Source organism: Brachyistius frenatus, unplaced genomic scaffold, assembly GCF_029030835.1.
Source record: "Brachyistius frenatus isolate BFR_SWC_R1_liver_20210118 unplaced genomic scaffold, ASM2903083v1 Contig_7, whole genome shotgun sequence".
NCBI lineage: Eukaryota > Metazoa > Chordata > Actinopteri > Embiotocidae > Brachyistius > Brachyistius frenatus.
Window position 1 is genome coordinate 1,875,498 of NW_027210606.1, and position 25,688 is coordinate 1,901,185.

The 25,688-nt window shown below is 40.3% G+C and overlaps 1 protein-coding gene across 1 annotated transcript; it reads left to right on the forward strand.

The window, feature by feature from the left end:
- The first annotated feature begins 16,672 nt into the window (after window positions 1-16,672).
- Window positions 16,673-22,770, forward strand: grap2b (GRB2 related adaptor protein 2b). Its single transcript, XM_069689391.1, has 7 exons — window positions 16,673-16,685; window positions 17,605-17,692; window positions 19,222-19,313; window positions 20,170-20,295; window positions 21,362-21,524; window positions 21,620-21,730; window positions 22,505-22,770. Exons 2-7 carry the CDS (start codon window positions 17,615-17,617, stop codon window positions 22,703-22,705), a joined length of 771 nt encoding a protein of 256 aa, XP_069545492.1. The 5' UTR covers window positions 16,673-16,685; window positions 17,605-17,614; the 3' UTR covers window positions 22,706-22,770.
- The last annotated feature ends 2,918 nt before the right edge of the window (window positions 22,771-25,688 follow it).

A 25,688-nucleotide genomic window follows, 5' to 3' on the forward strand; every position in this document is an offset into this window, starting at 1 on the left:
CTGCACAGTGGAAAGGCGGAGTAGGGTGGGTCTCAGGGTGGGCACTGGTGCTGTATGATGGGGGGATGGAGGCCCTGTGGGCAGGCTAACTCCTGTGGACGTACCATCTGGTGCCCCTGGCAAACAAGGGCAACAGTATGACCTGGACTGTACAGACCGACATGCTAAACATGAATTGCTCAACACACACAAAGGGAACGGGAGTGTCCATTCTTTACAAAGCGATAATAGCAATGATTATGAAAAATAAAAATGGATGTGCTCTGATTTAGCAATGCTTAAGGAGAACAAATATAGGCTTAATGTACTACAAAATATCCAGTAACCCCTTCCTGTTACACCACCAGTACTGAGACATAACAAGCAATGACCTCAAATAAGGAAATTAAAATGGGGTCTGAGTGTGTCGCTTTTTTTTAATTTTTTTAATATCTAATTTGACATACTGTGATCTTTCTGCTCTCTTTGGCTCAGTCAGTTGAGCAAATAATAGCAAACACAGTGCAGCAGACAGTGTAATCTGGCACCACTGAACTCTTCACTCCACTGACAACCAGCGAGCCTCTAATGGATTTGTAGCTCAGCTCAGTGAAATTCCTTGAACTGTTCGTCGGTGGTTTGCTCAAAGCAGCCATGAAGAGCCGCGCCACGAGTGACCAAACCGCGAAAAGTGTCTGTGTGTTTCTCTGAGAGCCAGAAAGAAGCTCGATAGAGATGGAGTGTGTGAGAAATAATCAAAGACCTGACTCTGGGCGGGTACAGGCACATGTGCGAGTGTGTGTGCGTGTGTGTGTGTGTGTGTGTGTGTGTTGTGCGTGCGTGCGTGCGTGCGTGCGTGTGTGCGTGTGTGTGTGTGTGTGTGTGTGTGTGTGTGTGTGTGTGTGTGTGTGTGTGTGTGTGTGTGTGTGTGTGTGTGTGTGTGTGTGTGTGTGTGTGTGTGTGTGTGTGTGTGTGTGTGTGTGTGTTTCCTCTCTATTCCCCAGTGTTGATTGAAAGTCAGTCCATCCACACATCTCTGGCTTTCAGCTCCAGCAGTTGCATATTTTTGCCAGACTGCAGCGCTGCACTGGCCCCTACTGATCAGTGTCGGTAGTGCCACAAAGCTCTGCCACCCCCTCTGCATTCACTTGTACAAAACATTTGACATTCATCTTCCCAATATTGAATTCCACTTTGGAGATCCATATTTAAATTATATTGAAGTATAAAATTATTTCTGTCATCAGCTTCATTTTATCTAGATGTCCTCTTTCATGAATGGCAGAGATGTCGTGAAGGAAATCAGTGCGATGTAATATTCCATACATCTAGAGCTTATTGTTATTTTTTATTTATTTTTTTCCTGCATGATGTGCTCAATTGCAGATATTTACAGAAGCCTTTGAGATTCATTTGGGGAAAGGGAAAGTATGAGTCACAAATTATGGAAAATGGGAACTCTTTTGCTCTGCAGCCCCATTTGTATGACTTAGACTGAAAATGCGTTTTGTTTTCTACATGCAAACCTCGCATATAGTATAGTTCTAATAATCAGTCAAAAGGTTTTCTAAAACGTCTGCTTCTTGCTGAAAACGGAGTTAAGCCTATACTATAATGCTATAGTGCTGAACATTCTCATATAATTGAACATCCATTTGATCGCTTGCCAAATGAGTTCGAACAATGCTGATTAAACCGACCACTGCCAGATGAATCTCTCTATTAAACAGTGTGCAGAGTTTTTACATCTGTTGTTGGTTGTGATGTTCCTGCGCTACCACATGAATGCAGGTCAGCTCTCTTATATGAGTGACCTGTCCAAAAAACTTGATTTTAACTGAATTAATCATTTTTTAACTGATAATGACGTTGAGAAAAAAAAACTGCAATAAGCTTTTAGAGCACACAGCACTAGACTTGCCCTCAACAGATTAATGAATATGATCTGATTACAAAAAAAGATTTAATGCCAGCTCTGCTAGACCTTACCACAGCCTTCGATATAAATGACGACTCTATTTTTGTTGACCGCCTGGTAAAATGGGTTCGTCTATCCTCAGTATGCGAGAGCGCTATTCACTACTTTTTAGTCCTTATAGCTTCCGGTTGGTGATGTCATCAGGCAACATAAAGTAAACTCCATAGCTATACTGACGAGACACAGTTGTACATTTCCAAAGATCCTTCAGAGACCGTTTTCATTGACTCACCTCTGGCCTGATGTCATTGACAGCAGATGCAAATCAAGTTTTAAAACTAAATGAAGACAAAACTAAAATATTTCTGACTGGGAAAGCTGACTATTAAAACGATAAGTACAATGTTGGCAACCTGGGTGCAATTTCAGACTGAATGGTCAGAATTAATTTTTAACAAGAAGCACCTGGCCAACGGCGCCCCTATATGTGCTTGACCTTTTCATTCATGCATCTCTTTTGCAGAAAAGACTTGCATTGCTGCTGTTGCACAATTTATACTTTGGCCTCTAATGTTACTGCAGCCCAGTTGGATCTACTCTGATCAGTAGAAATTGCTGATTTAAAGGATTGAAATCTGCATTGACTTTAATATACATCCTATATTTACCCTCAGGACATAAAGTTGCCTGTTTTTTCCTGCTCTGTGCCAATGAGTTGTTTTCATTTTGTTTTCTGTGTCTCCCTGTTTGTAGAGCTATTGTTTCCTATTCTCTTTGATCACACTCTCCAAACCAATTTCCTATGTCCCGGCCTATGTGGAAATACAGATTGTATTTGACAGTGTGGACCAGTTTGTTTGTTTGTGCTTGGTCTAACTGCTGCTCTGTACTACATATTGAATGATTTCCAAACTAACCCTTAATCAGTCACAATCTGTCAAGAATGGGTTGCTTGATTGTTACGTAGCTGAGTGACATGTTTACACCCTCTTCTGAAGAAGTGACATTGTTGATTACATAAATTTTGTTTCCGCACGGAAGAGCAAGAAACTCATTTACTTGTCCTCTCATCTTCTTTTTACCCCATTTTTTATCCGTCACCTCAATTTTATGTTTCCATTTGCTTGCTTTTTCTGCGCCCGATCTCGCTCTGCTCCTTGTAATTCTTTCTGTATCTCCCACTATTCAAATCAACAGCTACTCTAACAAATGTTCAAATCACCCAAACAAATCAGTCAAACACATGGGGAATTCTTAATGCTCTGTGGATGTGCGGGGTCAAAATCTTACTTCTAACAAACAAAAAGTTCTGGTTCTTTGCTGAAGCAAACTGAAAATTGTTCACATATTATTCTACTGTGTTCTTATTGTTGACAGATCCACTGAAAAGACCAAAACCAACAATGCATTGTCCTCTATGCCTTTAAAGACTGATGTCTGTTCCTCTGTGCCAAAGAGCTTTGTTGTTATAGTCTCCAACAGAGGCATTAATTAATGCTGCCTGAGTCATGTTTGCTAACAACCAAAGGGCACTAAAAATGTAGATATGATATACCCCTCTTGAGAAAAAAAAAAAAAGACAATGTGTATCTGCAGCTGTTTTTAAGATGCTCAGTGGGACCCCTTGTGGTTGGGGGCAGGTTGGACAATTCCTTGAGTATTGCAAGATTGACAAATGAATTGACAGTTTTTATGGGATTTGTTGACAATAAAATAATTTTAGAAAATATTGGAGAAAGTGTTTCTTAATGACCAAACCTAGTTTAGCACTGCAGTTTCTTGTAACGTATCAGTTTAAATAGATACGACGATTCTAAACTTTTAATACATGCTTGTTTGTTTTTTGTAGGCGATGTTACTTTAAACCTAAAAAAACACCAAAATTCAAAATATAATCATACTCGATGAATATCCACACACTTTCTTTTGTTTTGTTAAGGCAATTTGGTTTCCTGTTATATTTGGAATCATGTCTTGGGCCTGAAGTACGAAGCAGGTGCCACATAGCCAGGATCTTTTTCTGTTGTCTGGCTTAAGTAAACACAACAAATGTAATCGCGCTAATCGGTCACATGAAGGTGGTTGACAACATGATAAATCAACTCTGGGTTTCCCAATCCAGCCAGAGTGTGTTCACTTAAAAGGGGTGGGGTTTGCAGCATCTGACCAATCACAAGCATTGGCAAGTGTACTGACAGCAGAGTGACATATTTTACAAACGAGCATCAAACTATAATGTTAGACAAATACAAAGAAGTTAGACACATAATGCAGGCTGAAAGTGACACAGCTGCAGCTGTCAAATACGGGAAGGACGGCTGGCAAAAAAACATATATCACAGACCGTGTAAATGTGCAAATTAAAGGCTTTTAATATCACTGCTCCATCATAACAGCACCAGTATATCTGGCTACAATTACGTGTGTATTGCATTAAATTCACATGTTGCTCAGATGTATTTTTCAGAATCCGATTTTTTGCAGAGTACATGTTTACATACAAAGTTTCGGTGTTGCGGTGAGTAAGACAAAAACCCAGTAACTCGAAAATCAATTGCTATATAAATACAATTTTATAACAAAGAAATGCATTAGTGTAGTATGCCATGTGATACTACAAAGAATACTGATGGTTGCGTAATTGTAACACTCCATGTTGGATTTGATGAGTTCACAGATGAGCAAAACAGGATTATAGATTTTAATGTGATGTATATTTGTATAGCATGTACGACCATTTTAGCTTTATTCTTTTAGCTGTCGCCCCAGCGGTATCAAATGGACTGGAGAGGTTTGTCGGTCTGTGAACACCTTCCACAAAGACCCTCTGACTATCAGCACACCGGGCGCCACACAATTTTCCACGATACCGTTTTGATTGGTCAGTGTGCAGTGCTGTTATCTGACTTAATCCGTTATCTGGAAAATAACCTGATCATGTTAGGTCTGCAAACCTTGCTTCATCGTCCAGCTCTCTGGACTTCAGTGGACTGTATGAAAACTGATGAAACTGTCACACATGATGGAACCAGAAAAACAAAAAGTCACAACCACAAACATAATGTCATCATGCAGTTTATGGCAGACTGAGCAAAACAATATGTTCGTGTTCGATTGACAGTCCACACAACACTGCCCTCTGTTCTGTGAATTATTCAACTCTGAAGCCTGGCAGGGAGTTGTGGGGAGTCGGGTGTGTTCGTGAGTGTGTGTGGACATTTGCTCCCATACAGGTCTCTGTCTGCACAGTATCTGTATTCCTTCATCCCTCCATCTATCTCCACCCACTCTGATCCAGCCCCGATCGGTGTGTCAGCCAAATCAGATGAATATGCATGGTATTCAAATGAGGGTCATTTCAGCACTGTTTGCAATCGCAGGACACACATGGGAACTGTTGCCGTGGTGATGAGCATTTTATTAAGTGAACCGACATACTTTGCATGTCAAAAGAGAGGAAACTCTCTTGAAAATCGGTGTAAGAGTTTAAAGAACAAAGACACTCAGGACCTAAGTTTCTTTCAGAGAGGGTAAAGTAAAGTTTCTGCTTGAAGAGAAGTCACAAGATACACGAGTTTGACCCACATTGACCGATCCTCTTCAAGTATTCACTAGCTTCCTAAACGCTAAGTCCACTTTACTTGATGCAATATTTTTGTGATCCTGCAGCAGGACAGGCTCAACCATTCATTTCACAGCTGTTTAAACCTGAAATGCACCGTCACTGTGAAACACAATGATGCATGGATATGAGGCGATGAAGTGTGTGTCCAGTGCATGAATGTGAAGTATAGATTATCGTTGACACAGTCAGACAAAGGAGGTCAAACACTGTGCATCAAACTTAAACCTGAAGTCTGCCTCGGTGTAAGACCCTCGTGTTAATGAGCTTTCCTCTGTCTCTCCGAAGAAGCTGTCTGGAGACAGTTCAAAACTCTGCAGCAGACAAGTGAAGACAATTAGACAAAACTGACCAACAATTAAAAATCAACTTTGCAGCGGACCGTGCAAATAACAACATGAAACCATGTATGTTTATTCACCACACACCTCTAAATGCAGATATTCATCAGCTCCATGGAGACTGTAAGTCCACAAACATAATCCAGTAAAAAGAAGGTCAGCCACGTTTTTTTTACAGGCAACGCCACCTTTCTAGTAGTTGTTGATGAATTACATCCATCAGCGAGCTGCTGTTGTGGCACTTTCGCTGAGGAGCTTATAGACCAGATCATCATTGCCTCATCCAAAGTCAGCTCTCATCACCACGCCCCTTTCTGGCGGAAAACAATCCTGCATACTGCATTGACAGCAACGGTTGAGAAAGTCTAAACTTCTCTCCAAACTAAACGGTTTAAATAATAACGCTATGCTGAAGGGTTGCTGTGTAGCTGGTTGCACCATATAGATAGAATAATGTGAAAAACATTTATCTCAGATTTATTTTCCTTGCTTTTTCTTTAAAAAGATCCCGATAGAAAGGTTTTATCTCACCAAGCTACGTAAAAGGGAAGCCAACGGCACGCTGTGGGTTATGTCACTTGATCAGACGCCAGAGAACAATGCTGTTGTTAGCTAGCATACTGTTTGTGGAACAGGACTGAAAAGTTAAATGTTTCACTGGTAATTCGCTCACCTGGAGACTCAGTAAGGTAAAACTAGATGTCTGTATAGGGCACCTCTGATCACTGAGTGGGGTTATAGCACGAGCTTGATGCTGGCCAGGAGATTGAAAGGATATGACTAAAGAGGTATCAAATTAAACTTATATAATGGCAGGCACAGTGGACATACATGGACTTTACATGGCGAGAGTCAATTGTCGCTCATAATATTGCTGCAAGCCAAAGTTCCCCGATGTGTCGGTCTGATAAGACAATAGGACAATAAGACACTCACTAAAGACAGAAATAAAACACCCCACATCCAATTGTCCACTTCCAACAATATTTTCATCGACGTTGAAATGGTCATTCAATGGGTTTTTTTGCTGAGATATTGAATCAATTCAATATGTATTGAAATGAAACCATGCTGGGGAGAGTGCATGAGTTCATTACACTCCATGTCAGCTCAGATACTCTATGGGCTATATGGATAACATATGGATCACTAAACGGACTCCATCATAGACACAGCAGGCAGTTTTATGGGAATCCCAGCTCAAAGAGGCATCGAGGGAGGAATGACATGGACGTTTCTCAAGCTAAACAACACACTAAAGCATCACAGAATTATGGAGGTAGCTTTCAGCAAAGCTGAGGCTGAAGCAGTTATACTTAACGACATCACGAAGAAGAAGGGAACACAGGATGCCATCTATATCTAATGAAACAAAAAGTGTGGCCAATGAAAAGAATAATAAAAACTTCTGAGAGCAAAAAATATTATATCAAGACTGAGGTCGTGGCACGAAGGGTTAAATAAAGCAACACACTAAATGGGGAGACATCCATCAGGACTGCATGAATGCTTAAAATACTAAAATGAGGAAGATGGCAGTCACTGCCAGAAGTATATATATATAACTTATATAAAGTTATATAAAATAAATGATCATCTCAGAGAAAACTACTTTTGTGCTTCAAACACCAAATGCATTAAATGTATAACAGGCAACAGAAGTGATTTTTTTTTTTTTTTTTAAATACGCACTTACCATGAGGCATCTTCATAGTCGTGATCATGAAGGCAGCAATGATTTAATCCCAGCACAGTTCCTGTGTTATGTCAGTGTTGCGAGCAGACACTGCTTCTCCAAGGTTCCCAACCAGTTTCCACACTGTTGTTCAAAACTGTTCAAAACTGTTCAAAAGCGCCAGGAAAAAAAAAAAAAAGTTTGTAAATCAAGACGCTGCGTCTTTGGACACGTTGCGTCTCATCACGCAAATTGATCCAACCAACTTTTGGTCAGCTTGTCCGCTGATTTCCAAATGCCGGCTTATTTTTGAAAACCTCGCCCTCCTGGGGATGATTTCTAATGTCATCAATAGAAACGTGTCAGCAGCGGTAATCACGCAGGTTCCCTTCTTCATATCCATCGTCCGTCAAGGTTCAAGGTTTTGGATTAGTCTTTCGTTTATGGAGCAAAATTCCAGTAGGGGACTATTATAATACTGCTGCTGAGTTACCTCAATTTGCGCTCTGGCTAACAGGAAGTAAAATTAGGTCAAAAGTCAAAAGGAATCAGATCACTTGTTGGCTTTTATGTAGTCTGAAAAATAAATAAATAAAATCGGTTAGTTTTATGAACTTCCATTTTCAAATGCCTCAGGGTACTGCCCTGCTACAGTCAAAAGGTTATTTGGGACTTTCACTTTTTTCAATAGAATCCGTTAGGATTACAATAAATGTCTGCAAATCCTATACGATGATCTATCCACTCTATGTTTGGGTCTAAAAGCATTTCCAAAGACCTTATGGAAATAGCCTGTATATATTGTTTTCTGGTAGACCTAGTTGTTGAAATAGTTAAAGGTAGGCCTTTTAATTCTTAATTTAAAAAAATAACTTGTTTCTGTAGGACTGCATAAAATGTTTTAATATATTTTATTATTTATTTTAACCTTTACTTCTACACAATTTTTCAAATTCACAAAACACTTAAGGTTATGAACTTAAACGTTTTGTTTCAAGATTATATGTTTATTGTAAAGATACAATAATATGTTTGTTTTCATAAACAAACAAAGGTACAGAATATTTAGATTGATCAAGTCTTCTCATTTCTTTTAGATATAGACCTAGAAGACATCCTGCCTGGCGCCAGCGATTGACACTCAAAATGCAATGTGTCCTTGCAACATTTCCATTTCAACACGTGCTTTTTGATCAAGAACAATTTATATACCATTTTTCTTTAGGTTTTCCCATTTGTACTTTCCACCTTGATGTTCAACTAGCTGAATGCAGCAGGTTTACATGCACTGATTGGGGGATTGAGTAAAGCAGATGTCAGGACAAGAGGAAGCACACCACCTTTAATCAAATCATAGCATCTGCATAGATGAATTAATCCCAGCAAAAGAATCAGAATCAGTTCTTTTCTTCCAATGCAAAATTTTAAAGAAGCTGCTTCATGCTGATAAAACTGTGATAAAGCATATTAAACGTCATCCCGTACAAAAGAGAGTAATGGGCTGCATAGTGATTTCACTATAAAGCAAATAAAGATGTTTTTTTTTTTTATCAATCTTTATCAATGCCAATTTATCTTTCAAATTATCATTCAGAAAACTTGAATGATTTCATAGTAACTTTTTTTTTAGATTGTAATGACTTCTGATGCGAGAGGTTTCTGTATCTGGAGATTCTCTGGATTACTTGTTTTACTTGTGGAGACGATACTGTTAGATGTAAAACTGATGGCCACGCTGTTGTCTCAAAATCGTTCCTTTCTTCTCCGCTTCCTTTCACTCCCTCTTCCTCCTCAGATTTGGATACGAGACAGACTTGGCTGAGCAGAGTTCATTGAGGTAAACCGAATGAAATGCGATGTTTGCTCACAGAATATTTATCAAACCTCTGAGTCTCTGTTGTCAGACACATTGGTCTCCACCTCTTCCATGTGCACTCAGTCACTCTCCTGATTTTAAAGTCCCTCGACACCTAAACGATGCAACTGTGACTGTTGCAGAGTGTTACCACACACACACACACACACACACACACACACACACACACACACACACACACACACACACACACACACACACACACACACACACACACACACACACACACACACACACACAGTCACACACACAGTCTCACACACACAGTCACGCACATCGAACAGAGTTAACAGGACCATGAATGCAGAATGGCAGCTCTGCACCGAGCCATTCACGACTCCTTATCACCTGTTAGAACACATGTTTTATGAGCTCTCATGCAACTAGATGGGATATTTCATGGGCCTCAGCTATCTAATAAAACACAGTCAATAGGCTTCCATACACACATGCAAACACACACACATGGCAATACCTTATTTGAATAGTTACACCTGTACCCCTTTTGTTTTTCCTGGTCCTGCATAATAGGCTGCATAACAATAGATGTGCATAGAGCTGGAGGTCACCTTGGCAACAGCTCCTCGCAAGAGGCAAGTGATTATTTTGGTATATAAAAAATAAAAAATCATGCACATAAACATCGACAAGGGTACAAGGGCTCCATTCATCAGCACCCTCATGGTGGGAATGCAGATTTTTTTGCTGATTGCTGTTGCGCAGTATCACTTTTAATTTTAAGTTATTTAGATTTGCTCTCATTTATAGAAGGGGCACCAGTCCGATTGGACAAATTATCAATTCAAATCAAAACAAAAATCAGTCCAAAATATTCAGAAACATGAATTCTCATATAATATATCAAATCCTTTGATATTTTCAGAAAGGTATCACTGTGATGACATTTAGGTCTAATTAAGGGTATTTATTGAGTACACAAACATATGAATAACATGAAAATGGGATTATATGAATGTGATGAATATAATGAGATTACAAATACACCGGAAACAAACTTTCATGAGCTAATTTGGTAGTGTAATGAAAGAGGGAATATTGAAGGTAGAGCTAAAGAACATAACAGTTTTGGAAATGAATGTAGGGGTTTAATAATCTATTGATACATCATCAATTTGATCAAAGCTACCGTCCTACTATTGATGGAGGTGACGGGGCTGGAGAGTCCCGTCGTTGTCCTGCCTGTGAGCTGTGGTCGGGCCTGGGGTTCAGAGACGCGAGTTCTCTTCTGGAGACGGCGGATCTTAGAAGTTCCCTTCCTGTATCGTCGTCTTGGAGAATCCTCGTTCTTCGATGGTTCTGTCCCTCAGCGGTCCCGGCAAGGCGTTGACAGGCTCAGGAATGTCCCGGTGACTGGTACAATGGTGGAAGACGACTTTGCTCGGGTGATGTCTGGACACCTTAGAATGATAAAAAGATAGCTTCCAGGCTCAAAACTCCAATAGCTAACTGCATTTGGCCGGACGACAGTCTCTATAAAAAAAAAAAAAAATTCACTGGGAAACTACAAAAAAATGAAAAAAATGAATCTTGTAGAATGCTGGATTAACAAAATAACTGATGGCACGTGTTCTTCCTTGGCTTTAACAAACAAGGTTGTGAGCTTTGAGTTAGAGAGTTGTTCTAGTACGCTGCTTTGTAAGAAAAATATATTTAACAAAAATGAAGACTGCGGTAATGATAAAGAAGATAAAGCAGCAATGGAACAAAAATACAATAATAATAATAATACAAACTAAGACTGTGACTTAAGTGAGACTGAATCACAACACTACTAAACACTAACATTACATTAACTGCACAACACTACCTGACTCTAACTGTGACGTAACGTATCTGCTTCCAGGGCCTGTGTGCTTTATGACCCCATGGCCTGCTTCATCAGAAGATGTCCTTGTTTCACTCCACCAACCATTATTTAAACTATCGTACAGATTACATTTAAAAGTGTTTGTTCATTTGAATGAATGTTAACTATCTAATGAACAGAAAGGAAGAGAGAGGCAGGCAGAGAGAGGGAGAGGAGGAGGAGGAGGAGGAGGAGGGAAGGTGAGAATCAGTGTCCTGCATGTTGGGAGGACACTGACATCTTGTTCACATCTCCAGTTTACCAACACACACAGGGGAAAGATTGTAACATACATGATAGCATGATGAATACGGTGTTGAGCTTTATAATAGTTCAATCTTTGCTTATATAAAGTTCATGGGTTATTTTGTAGACATTCTCAACACCAGGTGGGAGAGGGGGTTGCGTGGCAGCAGGGGGAGGTTTTTTTTGCAGGACATCACACTTGGTTTACGGACATCGGTCTGAGAAGAGGTTGTAAAGTCATTTGGTTATACTGACAGAGAGACAGAGGTGATCGTCCGTCCATGTTCTTGGTCTCTCACTGTTAGAAATGCAGATTGTCATTTTGACAGCTAAAATTCCTAAAAGGTGGTAAAAATGATTTCAATCCTGCGGAAGTTTATACTAAAAGGGGGTTTATGGCCCCAAAATTAGGGGAACGTCTGTGGTCCTGAGGAGGAGAGAGGTCAGGCATCATGGCGTATTTGGATGACGGGTTGTAGAGGGGGTAGATGGCTGTTTGACCTGGAGGAAGGAATGGTTGGGTCTGTCCGCTACACTGCTTTGCCTTTTCTGTTTTTATTTACATTTGCTTTTCAGCCTGTAGTCACAGGGTGAAATCCCCCACCGAACACCACATGGGGATCTGAGCATTCATGGCAGGCCAACCACCGAGACCGACTGTGCACATCAGAGGGAAAGACGGAGACAGGAAGTCAGAGCCAAACCCAACTTTATGTCACTTTATTTATCTTTTTTATAGAGAACACTATCTCCTTCCTCTTCTCATTTTTACTTTTTACCTTCTTCTCTAACAGGCATTCAGGTATTTTTTTTTTTATTTCTGTTGAATGGTTGGATGATTTCCATTTCCAATCCCTGAAACTTAGAATTGAACTCGTCTTGTATATTTGACACACAAAGAGATGAGGCATACCGCGGAAAAACATGACTCTGCAATATCAATACTGTGATGTGGAGCAGAAAGATTTTTATTTTTATCTTTTGGAAAATCAACTGCTGGACTATTTATTGATCAAAAATAAGGAATGTTAGACATGATGGCTAGCATTGTATCATATCATATGATGTAATGTCATACCGCAAAGTGTATCACATATAAAATCAGGTTTACATGGATAAAAGTTTTATAGCCGCACAAAAACATTTTGTACATGATATCATCACATTTCCTTTTATGGCTTGATACATCCAGAGATTTAAGAAGGATAAATACGACTATAGAAATGGTTTTGCATCTTTGATGGTCTACAGATTTATTTTATCTCATGAAATAGATGGCCCCATTGTCCTATATGACTTACCATGTCAGCTGCATGGCCATCTGGATGTGCGTCTGTCCACCTGTGCAGACTAAAAATGTTCAACAACAATTGGATGGTTTGGTAAAAAAAAAATTTGAGTTATCATGACTTTATTGCTCGCCTGCCTTTTTTAGTTTTAACAACTCTCAGATTTGCTAAGATGAAAATGTCTTAACGATTCTTCAAACAGAGCTTTCTGAGCATTATAGGGGAGCACCAGACTCCTTACTCTCCAAATCTTGTAGTTATTTCAAATCCGGTCACTTCTCTCAGACAACACTGCGGTGCCCTTTTAAAAGGGCTGAGACAAATCACTGCACCCATCAGGGCAGCGATGTCCTGCCACTTGAATTCGATATCACTGCTCTCTATCTGCCAAACCAACCAAATGAAGACGTGGACAGATAACCTCACAAGAGTCTTACAGCAGTCGGTGTCCACGTGCTAAAGCCAACTGATTTAGTTGTTCAAGTACTCAAATGAAAATGCTTAGCAATTCGGGTTAATTGTCTACATATATATGACATGAATCACCAAGAAAATGCCTCAGATTTAACAGTCAAGAATGATACTGACACTGTTATTTGCTTGACATTCATGATTCATCACGTTTTCCTCCTACTGAAGAACACTTCCTGCATGCACAACATTATAGTGCCAACTCTGGAAGTTTTCTGTGATGTGGGCTGATACCATACAGTATTTGTGATATATAAAAGAACATTTTATTAACACACTATTTTAATGAACAGTAGCAGCTTGACAATATTTATTCTGCGCTGAATGCTTAACATGCAGCGTTTTTTTTTTTTCCGATCAATGACGGTTGAAAAATATTAATACTGCGCTCGTCACTGTCACCAGCTGTCCAATCCCAGTGAAGGAGAGGCGGGACAAATGCGGTTAACCACAGACGCAGTTCGCTGATTGGTCCGTCCTTCAGAGTGGATGTGCAAACACTAATACAAGCCGAGTTACCAGAGGTTATCACAGCAAAGAAAACTGAAGCTGCGAGCCACAGTCTGCTTGCAGCCAGGCTAACAGTTTGCTGCCATTGTGTGGGAAACACAATACCTACAGCAAGACCTTTTAAATTTGACATTCACAGTCCTACCACAGGTATCAACCCATTGCTACATGTTTTTATTGTGTAAAATATCACTGTAATGAATTACTTAGAAACTGGTTGGAGATGAGAAGCCAAATGTTTCCACGTTAAAATAAGATCAAGTAAATAATGAGAGATAATTTGATCTGAATTTCAAGAGCAGGACCACACCTCAAACACGCCCCTTCCGGCCATGCGCCAATAAATACCTGCCCATCCGGGATCGGCTCCACCATCAACCTTATCCTCAATACATCCTTCGACGTCCTCTTCGCCTCAGCAGATGGTCCTCACCGTCCAGCAAACCCACCAACTCCACTTTCTCCAAGGACCGAGCTAAGGCAGTTCACCAGTCCAATCGCCAACATGGAGAGTTCCTGAAAAACCATCTCCGCCGTCCTACATCTGAGATTCAGCTCGAGGAAGATCATCCAATTGCAAAGTCACCGGCACAAAGCACTCTCCCGTCATAAAGGGAGTCTCCGGGCACAGCTGTCCACCTCCAGCCGTATCCACGCCACCGACCATGCAAAACAAAAACAAAAAATCTCTCCAAACTAACTAAGCTCCGTCGCCAAAAGTCCCATCAGAAAGAGGGCCCGTTACCACCACTCCGATTACGAGCTAAAGTATTGGAACTTCTTCCAACTTCAAAACTCAACTTCACAAATCGTTGACATTAAACTGTTTGTTTTTGTTTGTTTTTTTCCCCCACAGGTGTAATCCACGGAATCATCCCCTCCGGTCTCTGCCCGTGACGTCACCACGCACTCCCGCAACTTTGGGTTGCCAGGTCTGCACCTTCCTATCCTCTATCCCCCTCACCTGCTTCTTCTTCTTCTTCCTCTTCTTCTTGGGTTTCATCACTCGTCAGACCAACCTTAAGGTGCATTACTGCCACCTACTGGACTGGAACCTAATCTTCTACAGTTCTGCCTTGTTTCTGGCATTGGGATGCCCTCTCTTCTTCATATTTAATCCCAGCAATTCCCCGTGTATTGTCTCTGGCACCAGGATGCCAGATATCCCTTCTACACTTCATTTTCCGCAAATATGTCACATTCTCTCTTTCCAAAACTCCCTCCATCATTCCTTGCCGCCAACGGAACCATCCGGTGATCGTCGCTTCCATTTCATGGGAGTAGGGGCCAAGATCAATTCTGCTCACACTCAATTGAGGTGGAGGTCCTTGCTAGTGAAGTGATGCTGTGCAAAAAAAAAAAAACAACAACTGTAAACATTTTCATTCAGCTATATCTCAGAGCCTTCGCATCTAAACAGGTAACAACAGGTAGCAGACTGACAGGTAAGTGCTGTTAATTATCATGACTGAAAGATAGCAGAAGTTCCACCCGCGCAAACAGGTTCAGCAAACCACAAATGAAGTCACCTCCTGGAGAAATGTTCTACATCATCATTACAAGGAAAACTTTATTCGTTGACAGGAACTTCCTGTTTTGAACAGAGCTGTCGTAAATGTAATATTATTTGTGTCATTTCAGTGTCTTTATTGCTTTCTTTGATGTGTTGGATTCCAAAAAGGAACATTAATTGTCGGTTTGATAAACTAAAGTAAAATCTCAAACAATATTCTTTAGAAAGCTGTTGTTGGATGGGTTATTGATGTCACGTTGAATTTTGATTCAGTTAAAAAGCCCATTTACAAATTACAAACAGTTAGCAGCATCATCAGATTTGGTTTGGTATTAATTGTATTCACTTTAAGTTTGTTAATAGCTGTTACAATGTGAGCATTTACGTGTAGTTCACAGCTCCATACAACATACTGACATTCTATGCTAACATGCAGATTAATACGGTCTGATAAACTACCAAGTGTTCGATGTTACACGCTCATGTTTAGCATGTAAAAATGTGCATGTTAGTCTGTTTTTTGCTTGCTGATGTTAGCATTTTAGCGTATATGAGCTCCTGCACAATGCAAACAGTTTATTTTTAATCTTGCTGGAAACAATGATTTGACAGATGCAGCTGCCAAAAGTATTGAACTGCTTTTTAGCTTCTGTCAAGAGGTTTGAAGAGTATTTGTTGTCAAATGATTTTGTATGACAAGTGGGAATTTGTACTTATTGTTGGTGCCATATCAAAAGTTGGGAACAAAGAATTTCAAACAATAGTAGGTTTACTTTTGCAGACCAATGTTGCCATCCTGAATGTCACACAGAGAGGGTAATTGGCCGCCACAATTCCCTCCGTCTCAGTGTAGGTGCCAGATCCCAAATCAGATGTGGGTCTTTGACTTATACCCTTTTAAAGCCAGATCATTTTTAGCAAAATGTGTTTTGAAGGTAAAGATTAGCATCCATAAGAGTTAATGATACTCCTGCATTTTGTGAACCCACTTCACACTACATGTAACTGTATTAAAAAATGAATAAATACAATAAATACATGCTTTGACTTCAGATCAAAATATTTATTTTAGTTCAGTCAATAGTTTCCCTCCATTTCCTTTGTGCTTGCAAGTTCGGATGTTTTTGTATTTGTCTTCGCATCTGAATCCGTTTCAGTGTGTGTGTGTGTGTGTGTGTGTGTGTGTGTGTGTGTGTTGGTCAGCAGCGACATGCAGTGTGTTTCAGTAGCTCAGTGTGTTTCAGGATCTCAGTGTGTTTCAGTAGCTCTTTGTGTTTCAGTAGCTCAGTGTGTTTCCTGTGAACCGACAGCAGGATTTTGTCACTTCTCTTTGTGAACTGTACAAAGTCGGCTCTGCAGGGAGACCAAAATATACATGGTGAGTAGCACGATGTTTCTGTCTCTTGAATGAGGCACATAACATGCTGACATTTTGAATTATGGCTTTGTTGACCTGCTGTTTTCTTAACCCTCCTGTTGTCCTCGGGTCAAAATGACCCGCAGCTGTGTTCAACCAGGTTCTATTTTATTTCTATATTTTTATATTTTTTGGGATCATTAGTCATCATTCTTTAAAGAAACCCTCACAGCCTCCTTGTCACCAATGATCCCAAAAAATATGTAAATAAAATAGAACTTGGTTGAACACAGCTGCGGGTCATTTTGACCCGAGGACAACACGAGGGTTAACTACTGACACACTTGACTCAGACTTCAGTGAAGGTACAACACGCTGGATTCAGTTGCACTTCTCATGAAATACACTGAATCCAGGTGAATCCGTGATAGCTTATTGATTTCATCTGTCAGGTCAATTACTTTCTCTTTTTTTGTGAAGAAAAAAAAAAAAGCTAGAAGAGGTATTATATCTCCACAGTAACTGACATAAACCCATCATGGGATTGTATCCCTCTGAAACAAATGACTAAAAACATGACTAGAAGTGCAGCACAAATACTTAAAACATATTTTTGTAAGAGCATTTATGAGATGTATATAGCTTTAAACAGTGCAACAGAAAGCAGTGACTCTGCTATCCTGACCTCAGTGTGGAGCTTGTTCCACCATTGTTTTACTAGAGCAGCACTATCTGTGGTGACTTTGGACCACAAAATGTGTTGTTCCCATGAATGTGGCAGATACAAGAAAAAAAAAATTTGACACCATTTATTGCATCATTGCCGGGTTCTTATTTGATGAGTACATTGCAGAGATGACTGCTGTTTCTACAGGTCACTAATCAGTTCAACATTTCCATTTATAAACACAAAGTATTAATTTCTTCACTTTTCCTTTAGATTTTTTAGCATGGAGGCTACGGCCAAGTACAACTTTGAAGCTACAGATGGTGATGAACTCAGCTTCCGAAGGGGAGACTGCTTGATGGTAAGGCAAGCACACACACACACACACACACACACACACACACACACACACACACACACACACACACACACACACACACACACACACACACACACACACACACACACACACACACACTAAGTTCTCCTTCAGTTTCTATGTATGTTGTGTTTCCAACATTGTAGCTGCACACCTCAGGTCATGAAAAGCTGTCGATATGAAAACCACTCAAACGGCGTCGCCTCGATATCTGGACTTCCATTCATACAGTGTGAATAACGACACTATTTGCATTGTGTTGTTCTCTGCAGCATCTTTATTGGTTTGCGCAGTGTGCTATGAAACCGTATTCTGCTGCTCAAGTTTATTTCCTATTTGCACCGTCATTGCAACAAAAGGACAATGTAATAGCAGAGACAAACACACAAATGCAGCAAACAACTGAAATTAAAGGCAGATTATTCCAAAAAAAACAGCAGTTTTCAGTCCTATCACAGGAGGGTCAAAGCAGTGTTGTGACGAACCTTCTAATCTTTTTGATTTTCATCCACAAATTAGCCATCTTGCTCTAGAAGTATTAGTTGAAGTTACAGTGACAAGACGCAATCCTTCAGCCTTCGTCCAAAGAGCATCAACCGTGTGTGTGTGTGTGTGTGTGTGTGTGTGTGTGTGTGTGTGTGTGTGTGTGTGTGTGTGTGTGTGTGTGTGTGTGTGTGTGTGTGTGTGTGTGTGTGTGTGTGTGTGTGTGTGTGTGTGTGTGTGCTCCTGCTGTAAAGAAGGTCAGGGAAGCTTTTTGAGTTTGCTGTGAAAGTGTGGTCCTCAATACGGTAGCCATTCAATTCACAGTTAAATGTTATCGACATGAACACATTGGTTTTGATCTAGCAATGCAAGGCAAGACTATCTCATGCATGCTGTACAGTGCAGCATATTTCACCTAAATACTCAGTGCACCTCATACATCTATGCAAATACATATATGAACAGCATGTACATCGTAGAGAGCAGTAAAAACAGATGGGTGCAACAGCAGAAACAAGAAAGAAAAAGAAGAAACTGCTCAGCCTCTTAAAGATTTATTTGAAAACCTCACACCAAACATGCAAAGGGAAACCACAAGCGGAAATATACAATGAGAAAACAGCAATTCAGTTTCCCCAGGTTGTCAGAAGCTGGGCCAAAGTAAAAGTGCCTCACCTGAAGACATGAGCTTTGATGAATGTTTTTTTTTATTTATTTATTTTAAATAACTACAATTATGATTACAAAAATAAATAAATGTATTTATAAATAAATAAATATTGCATGGTGCTGTAGTTTTCTTGTTTCCCTACCAGCTTTATTATTTAGTTGGGAAATCTTTAGCTTGACATTGTTGAATAAGTTCATGCTGCAGCACAAAATATAAACAAATATATACATGTATATATATATATATATAGAAATGCATACACTGTGGTATAGATTGAGTTTCAATCGTACTTCAAAATTGGCAGTATTTGTAGTATTTGATATCAACTGAATGTGTGTTGTGTGATTGTGTTTGTCAGATCCTGCAAACCTCCGGTAACTGGTACAAAGCAGAACTCAACAAAGTCGTGGGGTTTGTCCCGAAAAACTTCGTCAACATTCACCTTCCCAGGTAAAACCAACAAGTCAAGCGGAAAATAAAACTGGATAATATAGATACTCAGTCTCATTATTTTCAAAACCATACAAAAGAGAAACTGAAGTCATCATGACAGGAAACAGAATGTGTTTCAAACAATTTTTGTTTGTTATTTATTTTCATGTATCTGGCATAGCCACAGACATTATGGTGTTTTCTGTCCGTATGCATGTTCAATGTTGATGAACAAGATATCTCTCGATTGCCCTGAGGTCATTTCCACAAACCAGGCACATATGTTCACTTGGTCCCACGATAAACTGATTTGATTTTTGGTGGTAAAAAGGTCAAAGGTCACTGATGTCACAACCCTCCCCTATCGTGACCACAATATCTCAGGGAAACCTTAAGAGAGTTTCATCATCTTGCCATAAACATTCACTTCTACTCAAGGATGGCCTGTTTACAGTTTGGTGGCCAGAGGTCAAAGGTCACTGTGACTTAACAAAATACATTTATGTCCATAACTGAATAATTAATTTCCCAATTATAACAACATTTAATACGCATGTTCAAAAGGATAAAATGGAAATTGATGACATTTTATATCCAAAAGGCCAAAGGTCATCTTTCTGTGACATCATAATGTTCTGCAAAAACACGTTTCCCTGCATTATGAAATGACATGACCCTGGAAAAGAAGGGGTGGTTGTGACCTAATTTCACATTCATTGAATCGGTGACAGTAATCTTGGCTATCCACCTTGAAACTGTGCTGATCATATAGATCTTCTGTGCAGGTTTGAAGATGTGGGAGAAGCAGCAGTATTGAACTGGTTTTCATGTTTGTCTCTATTATAATATATAATTCCCTCCTCAATGACCCCAGCTGGTACCAGGAAACCGCCAGTCGCAGTGACGCTGAGGAGAGCCTGATGTCACAGCCTGTGGGGACCTTTCTCATACGAAGCAGACAAAATGCAGCAGCACCCACTGCCTTCGCCATGTCTGTCAGGTGCATTCATTGTCTGTTTGTGCATATTTAGCGAAAAAAGATGTTACCTTTACCTGACTAACTAAAAACTGTGTATTTTAGAAACTGCTCACAGTCAAATAATTAGCGGTTACAGTTTGGGTTTAGGATTAGACTCACCTAGCCCCATATTTCATGCTGATGTTTATTTTAAACACGGTCACTGTCACATCGTTGTGGCCAAGAGCAAACCACAAGACATGTCTATAGCTGTTTGACTGCACCGCTTCCTCCAGCAGATGCACTTTCTTTCTCAGAAACGTTTCTGCTTGCAATTATCTAACATGATCGTGGGATGGCATATTTTTTTTAATCCCAATGTTTACATAGATAGGACAATATATAAACAAATACAGTAAAATAGGTACAGGCTTGTCATTTTTCACTGCAGTATTGAATGGAGCCATCCCTTGGGGGTTTTCTTTTTGTTATTGTTTTAATCGAATAAGAAAATGCTCTGATACAGACCCTTTGAATTTTTTTCACCTCTTACATTATATTTTTGTGGTCTTCTGTGTTTATCTTTTGCATCTGTGTAAACAAGTAAAATCTTCTCTTTTCTTGGCTTGCCTTTCTTGGTCTGTCTCTCCAAAATGCTAAAGTCCCAAACATTATTATTATTGTAACATTATTCCATTGAAAAAAAAAAATCAATTTCTCTTCCTCTTTACATCCTATTCTTATTCACTTTATTTACATCCTGCTTCCTCCTGCCTGGCTGGTAGAGGATTGTGGTTGTTTGTTCAAGGACACAAAAGCTCAACAAGCTTTGTAAATCCAACTATAAGCTTTAGTTTAAAAAGAAAAGACATATAAATACTGCAGATAAACAAGGTGTGTAATCTGTGGAGGAATGTTATAAATAATTATGTCAGTGTTCCTATTTTGTAGCTATGGTCGGTTTGATTCTTGCAATGGCTCACATTTTTAGAAAAATGGGAAAAAAAAAACATGATTTGTTCTGCACCTTTGATAAGAGATTAATAGAAAATGGATGCCGACCCTTGGGAAATAATTGATCCTAATTTTGCTTTACCCTCATTTTTAGGCATCCAGCAGAAGTGCAGCACTTCAAGCTGCTGCGGAACAGCAGAGGGCAGTTTTACCTGTGGTCCCAAAAATTTTATTCTCTCAACCGGCTGGTGGAATATTACAAAAAAAACTCTGTGTCCAAACAGAGTCAACTATTCCTGCAAGAAACACAAACACAGGTGACGCAAATCTTCACGTACACGTGTCACTGTCGAATATTTGAACAGAAACATCCACACAGGTTTAAATGAATAAGTTATTTGTGTCCCAACAGCAAAGAAAGTCAGATAATCCACCAGATCGACCTGCTCCTCTTCCAACTTGCCCATCTCCTGACCATCTACCTGGCCCAGCACCACGAGAGGGACTCGGCAGCACTGAGTGGGTGCGTTTGTGTGTGTGCGCACACTGCTTGCTCTCTGAATGATTGTGTGTACATACTGTGTCCCTGTCTGAATGTGGACTGTTTGCCAATTTCTAGAAGGCTCAACAAATCCAGTGCATTCAAGACACCCTAATTGGGTATGTTAGCATGTGTGTGTGTGTGTGTGTGTGTGTGTGTGTGTGTGTGTGTGTGTGTGTGTGTGTGTGTGTGTGTGTGTGTGTGTGTGTGTGTGTGTGTGTGTGTGTGTGTGTGTGTGTGTGTGTGTGTGTGTGTGTGTGTGGCATTGAGCCACAGTCGTGGGGTGTTAGCACTTTGAATTTGAGCTGATGTGCATTTCCAGGTAATTCTAAAGTGCCAACTCTTAAGAAGCTGAGAATAAAAGGCTTTTTAGAGCGTGATAAGAATGTTGACACGATCTAATGAGATTTTTAAAAGTGTTTTATGAGCATTCAAAGTTGGATAATTGTCTCATCTCAAAAAGAAGTGTGTCATCCTTCAACTTCTCTGAATGCTGCCTGACAAGAATGTGAGAGGTATTTCTAGTGCTTCAAAACACATTAAGATGCCAATAATGATTTAAATTACAGATCCTTTACAAGGCATTTCCTTTTAATGCTTTAAGCCTTTTCTGCCCAATTAAATGGAGACTTGACACAAGAAATGACATGTTAAAACTTATGCTGAGCTAAAACGGGGTGAATTTGGATCATCTTGTAAAGGCCGATGCAATTTAATAGTATTCATGTGTTTGTCTGTATCTCCTCTTGTGTCCAGCATGAAGCATCATCCACGCTGCAGGTCAGAGCTCTGTACAGTTTTCAGGCAGAAGAGACGGACGAGCTGGAGTTCAACACTGGCGACATCATCACTGTGCTAGAGTTCTCCGACGAGGTCTGGTGGAAAGGCCAGCTGAGGGGAAAAACAGGCCTATTCCCTTCCAACTACACCAAACCTTTGAGAGAGAAACACATGTAGAAAAACTCATGAACTATAACTTTTTATCCAAACTTGTGTCTCATGCTTAAAAAAAATAAACCCAAAACTGAACAGGAAGTCACAAAGGCAAAAGGCTTGATGTCTTATGAAGGAATGTGTCAGCTGTCTGGGATAAAAAATGAAGATTAACTTGTTGGTTTAGGCGTGTGCGCACACAGACACTCACACACACAAACACACCTGCTGTACATGGGATTTCCCTTCAAGGAAAACATGCCACTGGTGTCTTTTAAACAAATAGATTAGAATGATTTGTTAATTGCAATATAAATGATTGTTTAAAAGTCTTGAAGTTTTCTAAAATGTATTTTTTTTTAAATTTTTTAAAGCTGAGACAGAAATCCATAACATGATGCATTTAGTTCACCTGTTTCACTTGAGAACAACAATAACATGTGTTTTCAAATTGTTATATAATATTATATATATATATAATGTTATATTTTAATAATAAACAAAAAAGGGTGACAGAATGATGGAAAGATTCTTTTATATGATGGAAAGACCTACAGGTAACCAAGTCAGGGACTTCGGAAATAGGTCAGGGACCTACAGGGAACTATAAGAATAAATAATTAGATACCGTGAGTGTCCTACAGTGTAAAGGAGGGCCGGAACCTAACTGTACACTGTATAAAGACCAGTTGCTCGGGTGAACTCCATACAAACTGGTTGGCTCACAGATCGCAAAAATGGGGACATGCTGTAATAAAATCGAAGAGATACCTCTGGAGGGAGACGTCCCGGTAACATCTGATCTGCCCGCTCCGCCTATTCCGCCTCCGGCTGCTCAGCCAGGTTCTGTCTCCGAACCCACGACACCGTCACCAAACTCCACCCACTCTACTCCAACCCCAGATGACAACCAAGAACTTTTCAGAAGATTTGCCATATGGTTAAGAACCACATCCCCTGGAAAAACCAGATCAGGTAGAGACTATCAGAATCTGTCCAATAATACCGTAAGAGATGCACCCCCTGATAGAATTACCTAATCCCCAAGCAGGAGAAGAGGGACAGGAAGCCACAGTACAAGTACATTAGCGGACATTAGGATGGCTGTGGACGGCATTCCTCATCCAAAAGAAAATTCAGCAGAATTCGAAAATCAGCTAAAATTATTGTGTCAGAGCTACCAGTTAAATGGATTTGAAATAGAAAGATGCATCAGACAAATAACAGGAGTAGATTGGTGCCAATACCAAGGCGATTGGAACCCGCTCGTAAATGGAAACCCGCCCATTTCGGTAGTCACCAAAAACATGCACCTCAGGTCAGGTTACCTGGCGCCGCGCTAGTGGCAGCCTGCTGCAGCAGCTCCCCCCTGAAAGCCCCCCTGCTGTAGCGAAGAAATTTCCCCTCGGGGATTAATAAAGTGTATAAAATCAAAATAAAAAAAAAATCAAATCAAAAGTTCAGATGGAAGCATTACTCCTTAGAATAAGGAATCTGACAGCAGCTAGAGCAGATTTTTCGCGTGTGGCAGAATGTACTCAAGGAGACGATGAGACAGTGGTGCAGTATTTTGCAAGATTAAAGATAGTGTTTGACAGACACAGTGGCATAGCACCAGAAAATCCATATAATGACAGAGGGCCCTATGCACAGCAGTTAAAGAACGCCCTTTTGAACGGATTGTGCGCTCCTATCAGCTCGTTTGTAAAGAAACATCAGAAACATCAGGTGGGCTGGCAGACAGCCGAACTAACAGACGTTAAGGCACACGCAGAAAAAGTTCTAAAAGATAAACGAAAGAATAAAACAAGAACAGCGGACACATACGTATATGAGGATGAAGACACAGAATATTCTGAAGTATATTATCGAAGAGATGATGATCAAGGGGATTTCAGAAGGAGGAAGCGCGATGGATGGAGAGGGGCTGGCGGCCGTGGGGGAGGACCACGAGGGTGGTATGGCGAGAGCTGCTACACTTGCGGGAGGAGTGGACACTGGACAAAAGACTGCAGGCGGTGGAGAGACGCGAGGGACGGGAGAAGCAGAGGAGAGGAAGACAGCTGGCAGTCGCAGACAGGTTCAACATGACTAATCACAACCACTCCAGGATCAGCTGGTGGAAAACCAGTCGATAGACCTAAAACCAGGGGACTGGGTTTTCATTAAGGTGATAAAAAAGAAATACTGGAGCTCCGCCAGATGGGGAGGAGCTTTCGAGATACTCCTGACGACCCCAACAGCAGTTCGGATTGCTGAACGGACCTCCTGGGTACACCTCAGCCACTGCAAAAGGGGGAGACCTCTGCCCGAACCACACAACACAGACATACTGGAAGCCGGCATTTCCCCTGTGGTGAAGTCTGGCTACAAAGGGAGGTGATACCAATAGGGGTGCTTGTCTCAAACCAGTGAAGAAACTAACAACACCCAGGCGGTTTAGTTTCTGGTGAACTTATTTTTGGTATATCTGTGGATGCGCCGAGGCACGCCCGCAGCTGGAGTACTATACCACCCTTTATATGCAGAATTCTACAACTGACCAAATGTGTGAGATCACTAACACAACACCGATTCCACCTACGACTGAATCACCACCCTCTTTGTTTGAGGGTTCTCCAACCTGGAGAACAGGACATGTTCTTGGACACTGGCATATGACAAAATAATGAATCCCTTGCCGGAACTCGAGAGAAGGGCAATGAAGATGATGTAGGGTCAATAACTAATGTCTACCTGAACAATACCTAACAACAACAATTGTGTGATTGTGTGATTTTCCTCATGATTCTTTTTTTTTTTTTTGGGGGGGGGGGAGGGGGGTCCTTTTTGTGTATATGTTATGTTATACTTTGTATAAACAGGAGGGATATGATGGAAAGATTTTTTTATATGATGGAAAGATTCTTTTGTTTTTTTTCCTTTTTATGTACATGTTATGTTATACTTTGTATAAACAGGAGGGATATGATGGAAATATTCTTTTATATGATGGAAAGATTTTTTT